Source organism: Camellia sinensis, chromosome 11 (assembly GCF_055761805.1).
Source record: "Camellia sinensis isolate YWXY chromosome 11, ASM5576180v1, whole genome shotgun sequence".
Classification (NCBI taxonomy): domain Eukaryota; kingdom Viridiplantae; phylum Streptophyta; class Magnoliopsida; order Ericales; family Theaceae; genus Camellia; species Camellia sinensis.
In genome coordinates, this window is record NC_138971.1 from 57,203,424 (window position 1) to 57,219,146 (window position 15,723).

Below are 15,723 nucleotides of genomic sequence, written 5' to 3' on the forward strand. Positions count from 1 at the left end.
ATCTGATACACTGTTTTCTTTCGTTTATACTGATGTTTGGGGCCCTTCTCCTATTCTCACCAAAGGGGGTTCTGCATACTATATGTCATTTGTTGACGACTGCACCCATTATACTTGGGTTTATCTTATGACTCATAAGTCCAATTTCTATCAAATATACCATACCTTTCAGTCTATGATTACTACTCAGTTTGGGTCTACAATTAAAGTGTTACGATTTGACTTGGGTGAGAAATATTTTAAAAATGAGTTCTGTGAGTATTTAGCCAATTTGGGTATCATTCACCAAACTTCCTGTACAGATACACCTGCCTAAAATAGTCGAGCCGAGCGTAAACACCGTCATCTCCTTGAGACAACTAGGTTTCTTCTTCTCTCTATCTTAGTTCTGGCTCCGTTTTGGGGAGAGGTAGTTCTTACTGCTGGTTTTCTTCTCAACCGCTTGCCTACTCCCCTTCTTTTTGGTCGGTCTCCTTATAAGGTTTTGTTTTCTCAAATTCCTAATTACTCCCTCTTTTGTGTGTTTGGGTTTTCCTATTTGTCCTTCTTCCCCGCAAAGATCGGACCAAACTTAGTGCCCGGTTTGTCCCTGGTGTCTTTTTAGGTTATAGTCTTACTCAGAAAGGTTATCGGTGTTATGACCCTGTTTCCCATCGTCTTTATATCTCCTGTCATGTTTCTTTTTTCGAACATCTGCCTTACTTTCAGCTTTCTCCTATCACTGCTTCTATTTCCAAAGAGGATTTGGTTCATATTGATCCATTTCATTTCGAGGTTCCTCATGATGAGTATATCTTTACTGTTCCTCCTGAACTTGTTCCCTCCTCTCCTCCTACCACCCCTCATGCCGAGTCTTTCTCCACTGAATCCCATGAATCTACTCTATTTTCTCTTCCCCCTAGCTTGCTCCTTCTCCTCCTCCGTTGTTAGTTTATTCTCGTCGCTAGGCTCTCCCTCTACTAGTTGTCTCTGCTCCTACTGCTAATCCTCCTGCTTCTGATGACTCTGATCCTGTTGCACATCGATATCTTACTCGAGAGTGTCATCCTCCAAACAGATTGGGTTGGTCTAATACATGTTTTTTTTGCTTCTTAGTGTACTTTTTTATTTGCTATTCATTATTTTTTAGAAGCTCAGTCTTATAAGTAGGCCTGTCAAGATCCCAATTGGGTTCGAGTTATGGAGGATGAGTTGTTTGCCTGGCAGCAGACTAACACCTGGGCGTTGGTCCCGTTGCCTACTGACAAGAATCTGGTTAGTTGCAAATAGGTCTATAAAGTCAAGACTTATTCTGATGGTTCTCTCGAGCGATATAAAGCTCGCCTGGTTGCCAAGAGTTTCTCGCAAGAGTGGTATTGATTATGAGAAGACCTTTGCCCTTGTTGCCAAGATGATTACTGTCCGTACCTTGATTTCTGTTGCTGCTATTTGACATTGGCCTCTCTATTAGATGAACGTTAAGAATGCTTTTCTTAATGGTCATCTCATTCTTAACGTTCATCTCACTGAGGCGGTTTACATGTGTCCACCCCATGACCTTCCCCACTCTTTTGGGTAGGTTTGTCATCTTCGGCATGCTCTGTATGGTTTGAAGCAATTTCCTCGTGCTTGGTATGATCGCTTTTAGACTGCTATTACTGAGCTTGGGTTTCATCCTTTTGCTTCCAACTCTGCTTTGTTTCTGAGACATACCTCGGCTGGTTTTGTTGCTCTCTTACTATATGTGGATAATATGATCATTACTGACTTTGACTCTGCTGCTATCTTTAAGGTCAAGCAGCATGTCTTCTGCACATTCGAGATGAAGGATCTGGGTCCATTGCAGTATTTTCTCGGTATTGAGGTTGTTTCTTTTTCAAAGGGCTATTTTCTGTCTTAGACTAAGTATGCTAATGAGGTCATTCACCGTGCTGGTCTTACTGATACTAAGGTTTTTGATACACCTACTGAGCTTAACGTGAAGCTCAACTCTACTGATGGTGTCCCTCTAGATGATTTCACTTTATATCGCGAGCTTGCGGGTTGCTTAGTCTGTTTAATGGTTACTCGTCCTGATCTTGCTTATGCTGTTCATGTGGTTAGCCAGTTTGCTTCTGCTTCTTGCTCCACACATTGGGCTGCATTGGTTTACATTCTTCATTATCTCTAAGGTACTATATTTCAGGGTTTATTATTGTCCTCTACTTCCTCTCCAGATTTGGTGGTATATGCTAATTTTGATTGGGCTAGTGATGTTACTGATTGCAAGTCCACGTCTAGTTTTGTATGTTTCTTGGTGATTCCTTGCTCTCTTGGAAAAGCAAGAAACAAACTGTTGTTGCTTGTTTTACTCCCGAAGCTGAGTACCGTGCTATAGCTCATGTTATTGTTGAGATTGTTTGGTTTCATTGTCTTTTATTTGATTTGGGTATCCCTCAGTCTTCTCCAACCTCCCTCTACTGTGACAACCGTAGTGCTATTCAGATTGCCCATAACACTGTTTTCCATGAGCGGACAAAGCACATTAAAATTGCTTGTCACTTTGTTCGTCACCATTTGCAGTTTGGCTCTATCTTGCTTCCTTTCGCCTCGTTGGGTTTGCAACTTGCTGACTTCTTTACCAAGACTCACACCACTGTTCGGTTTCAGTTTCTTCGTGGTAAACTCTCAGTGTTTTCTGCTAAAACACCTTGAGTCTGAGCGGAGGTGTGAGAATATTATATTTCATGTATAAATGGTAGTTTATATATTCTGTATATATTAGGGATTTTGTTTCCTTTTTTCAGTTCTAGGGTTAGATTGATGTATAAAACAATGTATTCTTATATTTTACATACAATTGAATATACGAGTTTATTCAAAAAAATTTACAAATGCCTCAATTTTTGTCGACAACTCCACATTAGTAACCACTGTGGTAGGTCAATAGAGAAATTTAGGTGCAAGTTGGGAGCTGAATCGGTGCGAGATTAGGCACGATTTCCCAGAAGGCAGGTTGCAGAATTTTCTGAAAAGTGGCTACTGGAAGATTTGTACAGCTGGCACTTTTCCCTCAAGACTCCATTTCGTGTGACTCATGAGACCCACAACAATTATCCAAAGCGTTCATCTCGTAGTCCTTGAAGAGAAGAACTTATACAAAAAAAATTAGCTTGTTTGGACATTGATAGACAAATTAATTAACTGTGTTTTGTTTTATGAAATGAATGGTAAATATCATTTTAAACTAAAACCATCCACTTTATAAAACTACTTAGAAAATATAAAGAAGAAGAACTCCGAAAATATGAGGAAGAAGGAATATATTTCTGTTATATTCAAAACTTCTTATCTTACAAGACCAAATGACACTCCTTATATAGGAGATATTACAAACATCATCATAACCCATTATATGCCACTTACATATTATATATTACCACTATCTACCACTATCATATTATATACATGCCACTATCTACCACCAACACCACTATCATATTCTATACATGCCACTATCTACAACTAACACCACTATCATATTCTATACATACCACTATCTACCACCAACACCACTATCATATTCTATACATGCCACTATCTACCACCAACACCACTATCATATTATATGCATGAACACAATTTCCAGCACTCCCCCTCAAGCTGGTTTGAAGATATCTTCCATAGCCAGCTTGCTAGTCAGCTTATCAAATTGCTTCTTGTGTAGTCCCTTCGTTAGCACATCAGCTAATTGTTCACCTGTTGGAAGGTAGGTCATACAGATTATGCCAGCATTGATTTTCTCCTTGATGAAATGTTTATCTACTTCTATATGTTTTGTGCGATCATGTAGAACTGGATTATGAGCTATAGATATAGCTGCTTTGTTGTCACAATAGACCTTCATAGGTGTCGGGTGAGAAAACTTTAATTCTTCAAGAATTCTTTTAATCCACATTACTTCACAGATTCCATGGGCAACAGCTCTGAACTCTGCTTCTGCACTACTTCTAGCTACCACATTCTGTTTTTTACTCCGCCATGTAACTAGGTTCCCACCTACAAAGGAGCAGTATCCGGATGTTGATCTCCTGTCTGTAACACTTCCTGCCCAATCTGCATCTATGTATACTTCAACTTGAAGATGTCCATGTTTCTTGAACAGTAAGCCTCTCCCTGGAGTTCCTTTCAAATATCTTAAGATCTTATAAACGGCCTCAAAGTGCTCTGCCCCTGGTGAGTGCATGAACTGACTTACCATGCTGACTGCAAAGGCAATATCAGGCCGCGTATGAGACAAGTAAATCAATTTCCCTACAAGTCGCTGATATTGTTCTCTCTCTTTGACTTCTTCAGCCTTAGCAGCTTGTAACTTCAAGTTAGGCTCGATCGGAGTCTCCGCCATCTTACAGCCAAGCATACCTGTTTCTCCAAGGAGATCAAGAACATATTTTCTCTGATTAACGAATATACCTTCCTTGGATCTTGCAAATTCCATTCCGAGGAAATACTTGAGGGCTCCCAGATCCTTAATGTGAAATTCTTTTGCGAGTTTCTCTTTGAGGGCTGCTAACTCTGCTTCATCATTACCAGTTAAAATGATGTCATCAACATAAACAATCAAAATTGCAATTTTACTGTTTTTTGAATGTTTATAAAATATTGTGTGATCTGCTTGACTCTGCGAGAAGCCACAACTGATAACTGCCTTCCCAAAGCGTTCAAACCACGCTCTTGGTGATTGTTTGAGTCCGTATAATGACTTGTTCAATCTGCATACTCTGTCACTTCCAAGTCTCTGCTCAAATCCCGGCGGTAGGCTCATGAACACCTCCTCTTCAAGATCACCATTGAGAAATGCATTTTTAATGTCAAGTTGATGTAGAGGCCAATCTGAATTTACTGCAAGAGATAACAGTACTCTGATGGAATTTATTTTAGCAACAGGAGCAAACGTCTCCTGATAGTCGATCCCATAAGTTTGAGTGAAGCCTTTAGCTACCAGTCTCGCCTTGTATCTCTCAACGCTTCCATCTGCGTTACATTTTATCGTAAACACCCATTTACACCCAATTGTTTTCTTGTCTTTGGGTAGATCAACTATCTCCCAAGTACCACTTCTCCTTAAAGCATTCATCTCCTCCATGACTGCTAATTTCCAATTCGGATCATCCAATGCTTCCTGTATATTCCTTGGAACAAACAAGTGTGAAATCCTAGATGTGAAAGCTCTATGGTTTTTAGACAGTCTTTGATAGGAGAGGTAATTTGCAATAGGATGTTTAATGCAATTTCGGACACCTTTCCTAATTGCTATAGGTACATCAAGGTCGGAAATTGAAGGAATAGGATTACCTAAAATTTCGATGCCAGAACTCGGGTGGACATTCGGGTCATTAGGATGGACATTCGGGTCATTATTCCTCAGATGAAATCGCTTCCTAGTATAAACCTGAAGCTCAGGATTTAGATCATTTTGTAGTACTTCTCCCCCTAAACAAGAATCTTCTTGACTAGGCACCGTAGAACTTGGTTCTCCTAAGTGATCATTATCAGACAGATGTGGTTTTTGTGTAGGATAAATGACATTGGGGAGCGGGATAGAAATATCCCAAAAACGGTCTTCTACTCCACTTGTCTCCCCCTGAAGAGAAGTGTTGGGGAAATAGGATTTTGTTTCCACAAATGACACATCCATACTCACATGAAATTTCTTGTTTTGAGGATCGAAGCACTTATACCCCTTTTTGTTTGAGGAATAACCCAAAAAAACACATTTTATAGCACGGGGGTCAAGTTTTGAACGAAATTGACTGGGAACATGAACATAGGCAGTACATCCAAAAACTTTGGCGGGTAAATCAGAAAACAACCTCGTGTCAGGAAAAAAAGTTTTGAGACAATCAAAAGGTGTTTTGTATGTTAACACCTTTGTAGGCATCCTGTTTATCAAATAAGAGGCTGTTAAAATTGCTTCACCCCATAAATATTTAGGAACATGCATGTAAAACATTATAGCACGTGCTACTTCAAGTAGATGTTTATTTTTTCGTTCTGCAATGCCATTTTGTTGAGGGGTATCCCGACATGTAGATTGATGAAAAATTTCCTTTTTTTCCAAAAACTCACCCAACTGCTCATTGAAATATTCTGTTCCATTATCAGAATGTAAAATACCAATTTTGGTTTGAAATTGGTTTTCAATCATATTGTAAAAATTTGTGAATAAATTTTTCACGTCAGATTTTTTATTCATCAAATAAATCCAACATAAGCGGGTATGGTCATCAATAAATGTAACAAACCATCTTTTACCAGAAAGAGTAGTGATTTTAGAAGGGCCCCAAACATCACTATGAATCAAATAAAAAGGTTTTGAAGCCTGGTAAGGTTTTGGCAAATAAGTAGAGCGATGAAATTTTGCAAAAATGCAACTTTCACAATGAAAAGAAGAACAATCAATCCCTTTAAATAATTCTGGAAATAAATGTTTCAGATAAAGAAAACTAGGATGTCCTAGCCTATAGTGCCATAGCATTATTTTTTCTCGAACAGAGATTGAACTGGTACTATTAAAGCTCTGAGCTTTTTTATTACTAACAGGTACTTCATCAAAGTAGTAAAGACCTTCAAGCATCCTAGCACGCCCAATCATCATCCCCGAGTTCTGGTCCTGAAATTCACAATGGGATTCAAAAAATGTAACACGACAATTAGAATCCTTAGATAGTTTACTGACAGACAAAAGGTTACAGGCTAAGTTGGGGACGTGAAGAACAGCATTGAGATTAATTTTCTCAGTTAGTTTAATAAATCCTTTTCCTGCAATAGGTGAAAAACTACCATCGGCTATTCTGATTTTGTCATGACCAGAACAAGGGAAATAGGTACTAAATAAATGGGAAAAACTAGTCATGTGATCGGAGGCACCGGAATCTATGATCCACGGAGAGAAGTTTAGGCAAGAGAAGGCTTTAGGATTTCTACCTGTTTGTGCCAACAAAACACTAGGAGTACCGGTTGAGGAGTTGGATTTTATCAGCTTTAAGAGTTGATCAATCTGCTCTTTGTTGAAGGGACCTGAATCGGCTTCATTAGCGGTAGGAAAGCCACGATTCTTCTCTCCTTGTTTGCTGCTTTTCCAGTTGACAGGTTTGCCATGAATCTTCCAACACGTTTCGCGTGTATGGCGAGGCTTGTTGCAAAAATCACACCAGACCCGTGGCTTATCATCAAACCTGCGCTGGTAATTTGCAGCCTTGTTGGCCGCAGCATCGCTAATTAAAGCAGAAATTTCAATTGATTCACCATTACCTTTTTTCTTAAGCATGACGCTCCTTCGGCTCTCTTCCCTTCTGACTTCGGCAAATACTTCGCCAATGGATGGGAGAGGAGGTTTGCCAATAATTCTTCCTCGCACTTCATCGAATTCAATGTTGAGACCGGCAAGAAACTTGTAAATACGGCTGTCTTCCACAGTTTTCTTGTGGTGGTTGCAGTCGTCAACCAATTTCCATTCGTATGTGTTGAAGATGTCAAGATCCTGCCACAACCTTTTCAACGAATTGAAATATTTGGTGACGGAATCATCTCCTTGACGAATCTCTCCCAACTTCAAAGTTAATTCGAAAACTTGAGATTGATTTCCTAGGTCAGAATACATCTGACTAACATTATCCCACAATTCTTGTGCAGTAGTATAGCACATGTAATTAGAGCTTATATCCTCCTCCATGGAATTGACCAACCATGTCATAACCATGGAGTTTTCAGCGTCCCAATTGTCGAACAGCGGATCATTAACAGCAGGAGCCTTCTTGTCACCAGTGATGTAACCGATCTTTCCTTGCCCACGGATATACATCCGGACAGATTGTGACCAGCGGAGAAAATTATCACCATTTAGGCGGATGGTGGTGATTTGGACAGAGTGAGAGTTGGACGTTTTCACCGGAATGGCAGCGGCAGGGGTTGAAGTGGTTCCGGACGTGACTTCCGACGTGGCTATGACGGTTTTAGGGCTGCTGTGTTTTTTGTTGCTCTGATACCAACTTAGAAAATATAAAGAAGAAGAACTCCGAAAATATGAGGAAGAAGGAATATATTTCTGTTATATTCAAAACTTCTTATCTTACAAGACCAAATGACACTCCTTATATAGGAGATATTACAAACATCATCATAACCCATTATATGCCACTTACATATTATATATTACCACTATCTACCACTATCATATTATATACATGCCACTATCTACCACCAACACCACTATCATATTCTATACATGCCACTATCTACAACTAACACCACTATCATATTCTATACATACCACTATCTACCACCAACACCACTATCATATTCTATACATGCCACTATCTACCACCAACACCACTATCATATTATATGCATGAACACAATTTCCAGCAACTAAATACAATAAGTACGTCTATCAATGTCCAATCAAACAATTTTTTGTATATATATTCTTCTCTTTTGAGCTAACCGTGTTTTGTTTTATGAAATGAATGGTAAGTATCATTTTAAACTAAAACCATCCTCTTTATAAAACAAAATACAATAAGTATGTCTATCAATGTCCAAACAAGCTAATTTTTTTTCATATATATTCCTCTTTGAGATCTACGAGATGAACAGTTCAGATCACCGTCGTGGGCCCACGGGATTCATGAAATAGAGTTTTGAGGGATATGGAGAGAATGGAGTCTTGAGGGGAGCTACTCCCAGAGTTAAAAGCTGAAATGTGGGAGAAAGGATTATGAGTATTTTAGGCTTGATTTGGTAAGGTTTTGAGCCTAAATTAGGAGTTGTTCTATGGTTGTAAATGTAACACTAGAATATTAGTTGGTTTTCTTGCAATGAGAAAAAGTAGGGGAAGAAGTAGATTGTAAAGAGAAGAAAAGAAAGGACTTACTCTCCAGGGGCAAAGAAAATGTCACAAAAGCAGAAATTCTCCAAAATTCAACTCTCCATTTGAAAAAAATTGGTTACACACATAATATTTATATTGGTGGCTACTTCTAATTCTAATAGGATTAAAGACTTCAAATCCGGAAGCTAATAATACCTCTGAGTCTTGTACTATTTAGAAAACTCTAGGCCTAGTATAGACCGCATTGAAGACCCAAATAACAATACTTGACCCCAAATATGATTTATGGGTCAGCCTACTCATGTACAACAAACAAAGAACCAAGATACTCTGTTTAACTCTTGAAAGATTGATATAAATAAAACCAACTAAGAATAAACTAAATTTAAATAAAGTAAAAATGAGACTCTAAACAGTACTAAAACCATTCTCTTTAGACTCCAAAAATTTTATTGTGTGGTTTGGAGACCATAGGCTTCCAAAGTGGATATGCCTTGTCTAACCAAGTAATAGATACTGCATCATCACTTTTTTTTTTTTTTTTTTTTTTAAAAAAAAAAAAAATTTGTGATTCAAAATTGGGACTATAGTATGAGCCCAGACTTTAATATGGCTCTCACACTGTGAATGGTGTGTGAAATATAAGACAGTATTTAGCATTTTCTTTTGTGAGAGTTAAAATGTTCCAACCTTCAATTGGATTGTGTGAAGTCAACTGGTATGAAACTAGGATTGGATGAAAAGACTTTCTTAAGGCCCGAATTCCAAAAAATGTGAGTTTGTCAAGTATTGTAGACATTAAGTTGTGTCCGAGTTTATACCGAATATTTCAAATTGTGAATATGCATTTCAAAATCTTCTAGAATTCTACATGAGAATGATTCACAAAAACTGGAATCTAATGGTACAACAAAATTGGAATTTTTCCTGATATTTGGCTCCTTATTATAATTATGACTTTGCTTGATCAAGTTTGATTATGGTTCCCCCCTCCCCTCTTAGACTTTTTTGTGATTGCTTTTGTTTTCAACAGGAGATGTCTATCACAGCCAGTGCTCCTAGGGGGAATGGAGAGGAACCACCTCAAGAGGTACCACAAGGGGCACCTTCTAGCAATATTCCCAAAACGGGAGTTACAAGCGTGAAGGGAAAGGGCATTGCCACTTCTGCGGGTAATAAGCAGAGCCAACATAACAAAACTACTACTATCACTATCACGGAGCTAGCCATTTTAGAGAGTGATACTAGTGATAATAGTGACAAGGAGGCTAATTTTTCTACCCAACCAGAGGTTGGCAGACGGGCGAATCGCGAAGAGGGTAGTACTTCAAAAGCAACCCTCATTCAAGGATGATCTGAAATTGGTTCAATGGCATAATGGTTTAATTGAAAATTTTGGTTAAGACCCACCAAAAAGTAGTCCATGTGTGCCTCCTTCGTAAGAGAAGGCATATATATAGCTTATAGAAGGAATAGTCCATGTTCTTAACCCACGAAGTCCCTCGTATTAGTTGAGAAACAGAATGATGATGTTGTTTGTAGACACAAATTTGGAAACGTGAAGTGTTTTAACACATTTCAAAATTCATGTTACAAATGTCTACTGTTTAGTTTTTGGACTAAACAGTGTTGATTATTTGAATAACAGGTTCTTATTTCCAATCTGTATTACAAATCGTTAATTACACATTTTATTTAAATGAAACTTCCGATTAATGAAGAACAAAATAAATAACAGAAGACAATTTAGGAAGAAATTAATATTTTATTGAAATTATTATAGGTTTTGAACCCTTGAATACAAAGTATAGTTCTTGGGATTGGAACCCTTTACTTATTCATCGTCATTCTGCGTTTGTAGCGTAGGCTCTTGAGTTCTCTGGGTTTCTTTTCTTCTTTCTTGTAACAACTTCTTTAGCTCCTCCCTTCTCACTTCTGACTACTGATTTTTTGATCTCCTCCCTTGTGTGATGGTTCTCATGTTTATAAAGGGTCATCCAGGGCCTCATCCTCAATTTGAATTTCAAATTTCAAATTGAGTGATAACGCCATTTGAATTTTGAATGATAGCGCCATCTAGATATGTGTGTAACCATATCTGATTAATTGGATATTTGATTACCGTATTAACCCTTTGGACTTCATCTTGTGTGGTGTTCTTGTTGTAGCCTCTACATGTGTCATCTTTCGTAGACTCCGCGTGTCATTTGAATATCTTAAATTACGTTGCTGAGATACGATGTTGTTTTATTTATGCACTTCAACGGATCAAGTTGATCATTTTAGGAAGTGATTATCTACAACAATCCTATCATAGGCTCTATGTGTGTCATTAATTGATTGATTGTATTTGAAACTTGGTTGAAATTTGTGTGCCAACAAATGCCCCCTCATGACTTGCGCAAGTGAATTTTCTTAATTGTGTGAGTCATGACAATTTGGCACTTTTATGTAGACACTCTTTAGATCATGGATGAGATTATTTCTTGGCCTTGGTTCCTTTTGGCCACTTTTCAGGCTTTGTATTTTTTTCTTTTTTTTTGTTTATTTGTAACTTTGCTATGTCATACATTGACACCCCCCCCCCAAAAAAATCTAATTAATCCTTTTTTTTAAAAAAAAATATATTTTATTTTATTTTATTTTTCTATGGGTTGATTGCTCTTTATAGTCTATGGGCCTTTTATTTATTTATTTTTGTGGCATGGTCCCTTTTTGTGGACTTGATCCTCTCTTTTTTTTTAGAGGGAGTTATGGGCTGGTCCTTTGGACCGGACTTAATTCCTATGAGGTCCTTACTCAAAAAGATTTAGAACATCTTTCCATTTTACCCTTGACATTTAGTCCAAATAAAGAAACCACTCCACAATTCTACTCTCTCTCTCTATCACAACTGTTAGAATCTCTCTCTTAATTGGCCACCGAAAACCACTTCTGACTGTCGGCAACCATCATCGACCTCCAATGACTCTTTTGGCCTTGATCTTTGATTGCCAGCAGCCATTATTGACCTCCAGCAACTACCTCTGAACTTTGACAATATTTTTTGTGCGGCCATTTTCCATCCCAACCATGTCAATACCAAAGTACCTCCTCAAACAATGTGGCAACAAGAGAAAAAGAGAAGAATAAGGATGAAGAAAATGAAGGAAAGAGATGAGGAATCCTTACCAGAAAATAATTATTCACATTCGTAGATTAACACAAAGAATCAAAGACAAACCTAATAAAAAAAATTATAATTGACACATTCAACGATAAATTTAACCACTGCTTGTTAAAAATTACAAAATCTCATCATCATCGTCACAAATCAACACAAGATTCAAAGACATATTTAGTGATAAATTTATCATTGACTGTTTGTAAAAAAAAGAAAAAAGAAAAAAGAAAATCTCGTCATCATTGTCACAAATTAACACAAGATTCAAAGATTCAATGTTAAATTTATTACTGATAGACATATTCATTGATAAATTTCTCATTGACTATTTGTTAAAAAATTATAAAAAGAAAATCTCGTCATCATCGTCACAAATCAATACAAAGATTCAAAGACATATTCAGTGATAAATTTATCACTGATAGACACATTCATATAAATTTCTCACTAACTGTTTGTTAAAAAATTATAAAAAAAATCTCGTAATCATTGTCACAAATCAACACAAAGATTCGAAGACATATTCAGTGATAATCACTAATAGACACATTCATTGATAATTTCTCACTGACTGTTTGTTAAAAAATTACAAAAAGAAAATCTCATCATCATTGTAACAAATCAACACAAGATTCAAAGACATATATCGGTGATAAATTTATCACTGATATATTAAACCCTTCTTTGCAACAGATTTGGTTTGAGAGAAATAAAGAGATGGGGAGGGAGGGAGGGAGAGAAAGGTGAGATTTGGAGAATCAATGTTGCTTGTAGTCGTTTGAAGTTGATTTCACAATAAAAACAACTAGATCAATGTAGATCTAGGACGGAGTATAGATCGGCGATGGCATAGTGTAAATCGGCGATGGCGATGGCGATGGCGATGGCGATGGCGAAGGTGGTTGGTAAACAGTGGCGGTGAATTGAAGCTGGTGAATAGATGGGCGATGGTGGAGATGGTTAGTGAACAATGGTAATGGTAATGTCTAACGAAGGTGGTGGTGATCAGTGACAAACGACAGTGGTGGCAGTGGTGGTGGGTGGATGGCCATGGCCATGGCCATGGCAACAGTGGTGGTATTTTCTAGAGAGAGAGAGAGAGAGAGAGAGAGAGAAGGGTTTTGGAAAAATGATCAAGAGAGAGAAGTTAATAAAAATTGAGAAAATTAATGAGGAATAAATTCAATGAGGGTATTATAGGCAACTAAGGACTTAATAGAACATAAAAATATAAGTTAGAACCTAATAGGTAATAAGGCTAGAAAGGGAGATTGGTTGGTAAATTACCCCCTTTTTTTATATGTAAGGTCATGGGTAAGGCCCAAAAATTTAATTGACCTTTTATTTTGTTGGCTTCTTTCTCCGTTCTATAATGTGGGCCTTTTACCAACTTGCCACCACTTCTTTTTGCAAGAGCCTTTTTTTATTTATGAGACTCCTAATCCTTTTGTATTTGTTTTTTTTTTTTTACACTGATTTGCAGAATCAGTCCCTTTCAATTTTACAGCAGATTTTTGCTAGGAGTTTGCCTAAATGAAATAGGATGGATTGGTATTGATAGAATTTCTAATCCTACATGAACTCTTGCTTCTTTGGAGTATTTTAGGAGACCACTACCGCTCCTCTTAAGTAAGACCTTTTGCTTTATATAACACCTATCCATGCATGTAGACTATATATATTTTTTCCTCCTGCAACTTTCTTTCTCCCAGCAGATTTTTTTTAGCAAATATTTATCCTTCCAACATATTTCCAACAACAATTTTCTAACCATTTTCTTTCTTATCTTCCCAGCAAAAGTTGTTCTTCAACGATCTTTTCATGTCAGGTATGTCTTTCTTCTTCTTTTGTTTGTCTATTTTCTTTTTCTTTTTTTTTTTGGTTGTTTTTGTTTTTGTTGTTGTTTTTGTTTTTGTTTTTGTTTTTTTCTTTTGTTTTTTTTTCTAGTGCTTTGGCACAAGAACAAAATTGTTGACATGGCTGCCTTCAAGCATATTTTTTTTCTAACCCAAATATGAACAAAGTCCTTGCTTTTAAATATGAACAAAAACTTATAATTTTTTTTAGAAAAAACCTACTGCCTGTTTTTTTTTAGAAGCTAAAGCTTTTCTTTCCTTTCTTTTAATTTTCTTTATTATTTTTTTGCTTCTTTACAGCCCTTTGTTTGTGGCATGCTACTGTATTTTAAATGATCATCTTCTCGCAGTATTTGCTTAATTTTTTTTTTTAACACCCATACCAACTTCATGGATGTCATGTTCATAGTTATGCATGCAGTAGCATTCCTTGGCATAACAAGACTTCTACCTCTGCATTTTTTTTAAGGCATAAGATTTCTTTACTTTAAGAAAGAACAAGTTCTTTTATTGGCATCAAGCTGTTCATCAAGTATGCACTATGCCTTTTATCCATAGCACCTTTTTTTTGTCTGCTGCTGCTACCATTTTTTTTTTTTTTTTTTTGCTAACCATGAGCCCAAACAAAGACTTTTCTTGTTTTATGATAGCAAAGAAAAACCTGCTATACCTCTTGTAACAGCATGTATTTGTTTATTTAGCAGATTTTTGCTAAACCTAAATATGAAAACAGACAGTCCTTTCTTTTTTTTGTTTTTACAGCAGCAACCTGTTTGTTGTTGGTTGTGTATTTTTTTTTATTTTTGTTAGAACAAACCAACGCAGGTAGCTTTTTATCTCCCTTTTTTTTCCTATACCCATACTAGCTTCATGGATACTATGCTTTAAGCCTGCTACCCTTTATTTTATTTTGTACCAGTAGCAGCCCCTTGTATGTACAATTGGCCATCTGAACAAACCTCTATTTTTTTCTTTTTTAAAATCAAATTAGCCTTGCCCCCTTGTGATTTGTGCAAGTAAATTTTAATTGTAGGAATCACGATAATTAGGTTTTTTTTAATTATTTTTTTACCTCTTTTGCAGGCAACACGCAAGGCTTCAGAGTTTTTGTAGGTATCATTGCCCCTTCTACTCCAATGGCAATGATTGGCTTAAATCATTGCCAATGAATGTGTTCCTTTTACCCCAATGGCTTGAATTCAGTGAATGGGTTTCTTTCACCCCAATGACTTGAATCCTTGGCAGTGACTAGGCTCCTTTCACCCCAATAGCTTAAATCCTTAGTAGTGAATGCGCTCATTTCACCCCAATGGCTTAGATCCTTGGCAGTGAATGTGCTCCTTTCACCCCCAACGGCTTGGATCCTTGGCAGTGAATTGATTCCTTTCACTGGGCGTGCTAGAATTTGTAGACAAAAATTTGGAAACGTGAAGTGTTTCAACATATTTCAAAATTCATGTTACAAGGTCCACTGTTTAGTTTTTGGACTAAATAGTGTTGATTATTTGAATAGCAGGTTCCTATTTCCAATCTGTATTCCAGATCATTAATTACATATTTTATTTAAATAAAATCTCTGATTAATGAAGAATAAAATAAATAACAGAAGACAATTTAGGAAAAAATAAATATTTTATTGAAATTGTTATGGGTTTTGAACCCTTGAATACGAAGTACAATTCTTAGGCTTGGAACCTTTTACCTATTCATCGCCATTTTGCATTTGTAGCGTAGGCTCTTGAGTTTTTTGAGTTTCGTTTCTTCTTTCTTGTAACTACTTTTTTAGCTCCTGATTTCTTTCTCTCTCTTCGATCTTCTCGCTTTTGATTTTCTGACCTCCTCTCTTGTGTAAT

The 15,723-nt window shown here is 36.9% G+C and overlaps 1 protein-coding gene and 1 long non-coding RNA gene across 7 annotated transcripts in view; both read left to right on the plus strand.

Moving 5' to 3' along the window:
* Nucleotides 1-10,513, plus strand: part of LOC114261269 (uncharacterized) — a 31,743-nt gene extending 21,230 nt beyond the window's left edge. For 5 of the 6 annotated variants that reach the window (XM_028201509.2, XM_028201514.2, XM_028201523.2 and 2 more), the window contains one exon: nucleotides 9,885-10,513. In XM_028201509.2, coding sequence (XP_028057310.2) covers nucleotides 9,885-10,205 — 321 coding nt within the window. In that variant the 3' untranslated portion in view covers nucleotides 10,206-10,513. The remainder of the gene's footprint in view (nucleotides 1-9,884) is intronic. The other variant, XR_003628882.2, reaches the window with a different exon arrangement.
* Nucleotides 10,514-13,734: 3,221 nt separating this feature from the next.
* On the plus strand, nucleotides 13,735-15,406 carry LOC114260878 (uncharacterized). The gene is made up of 2 exons (XR_003628772.2): nucleotides 13,735-13,842; nucleotides 14,954-15,406. It is a non-coding gene; the product is annotated as an uncharacterized LOC114260878 (long non-coding RNA).
* The last annotated feature ends 317 nt before the right edge of the window (nucleotides 15,407-15,723 follow it).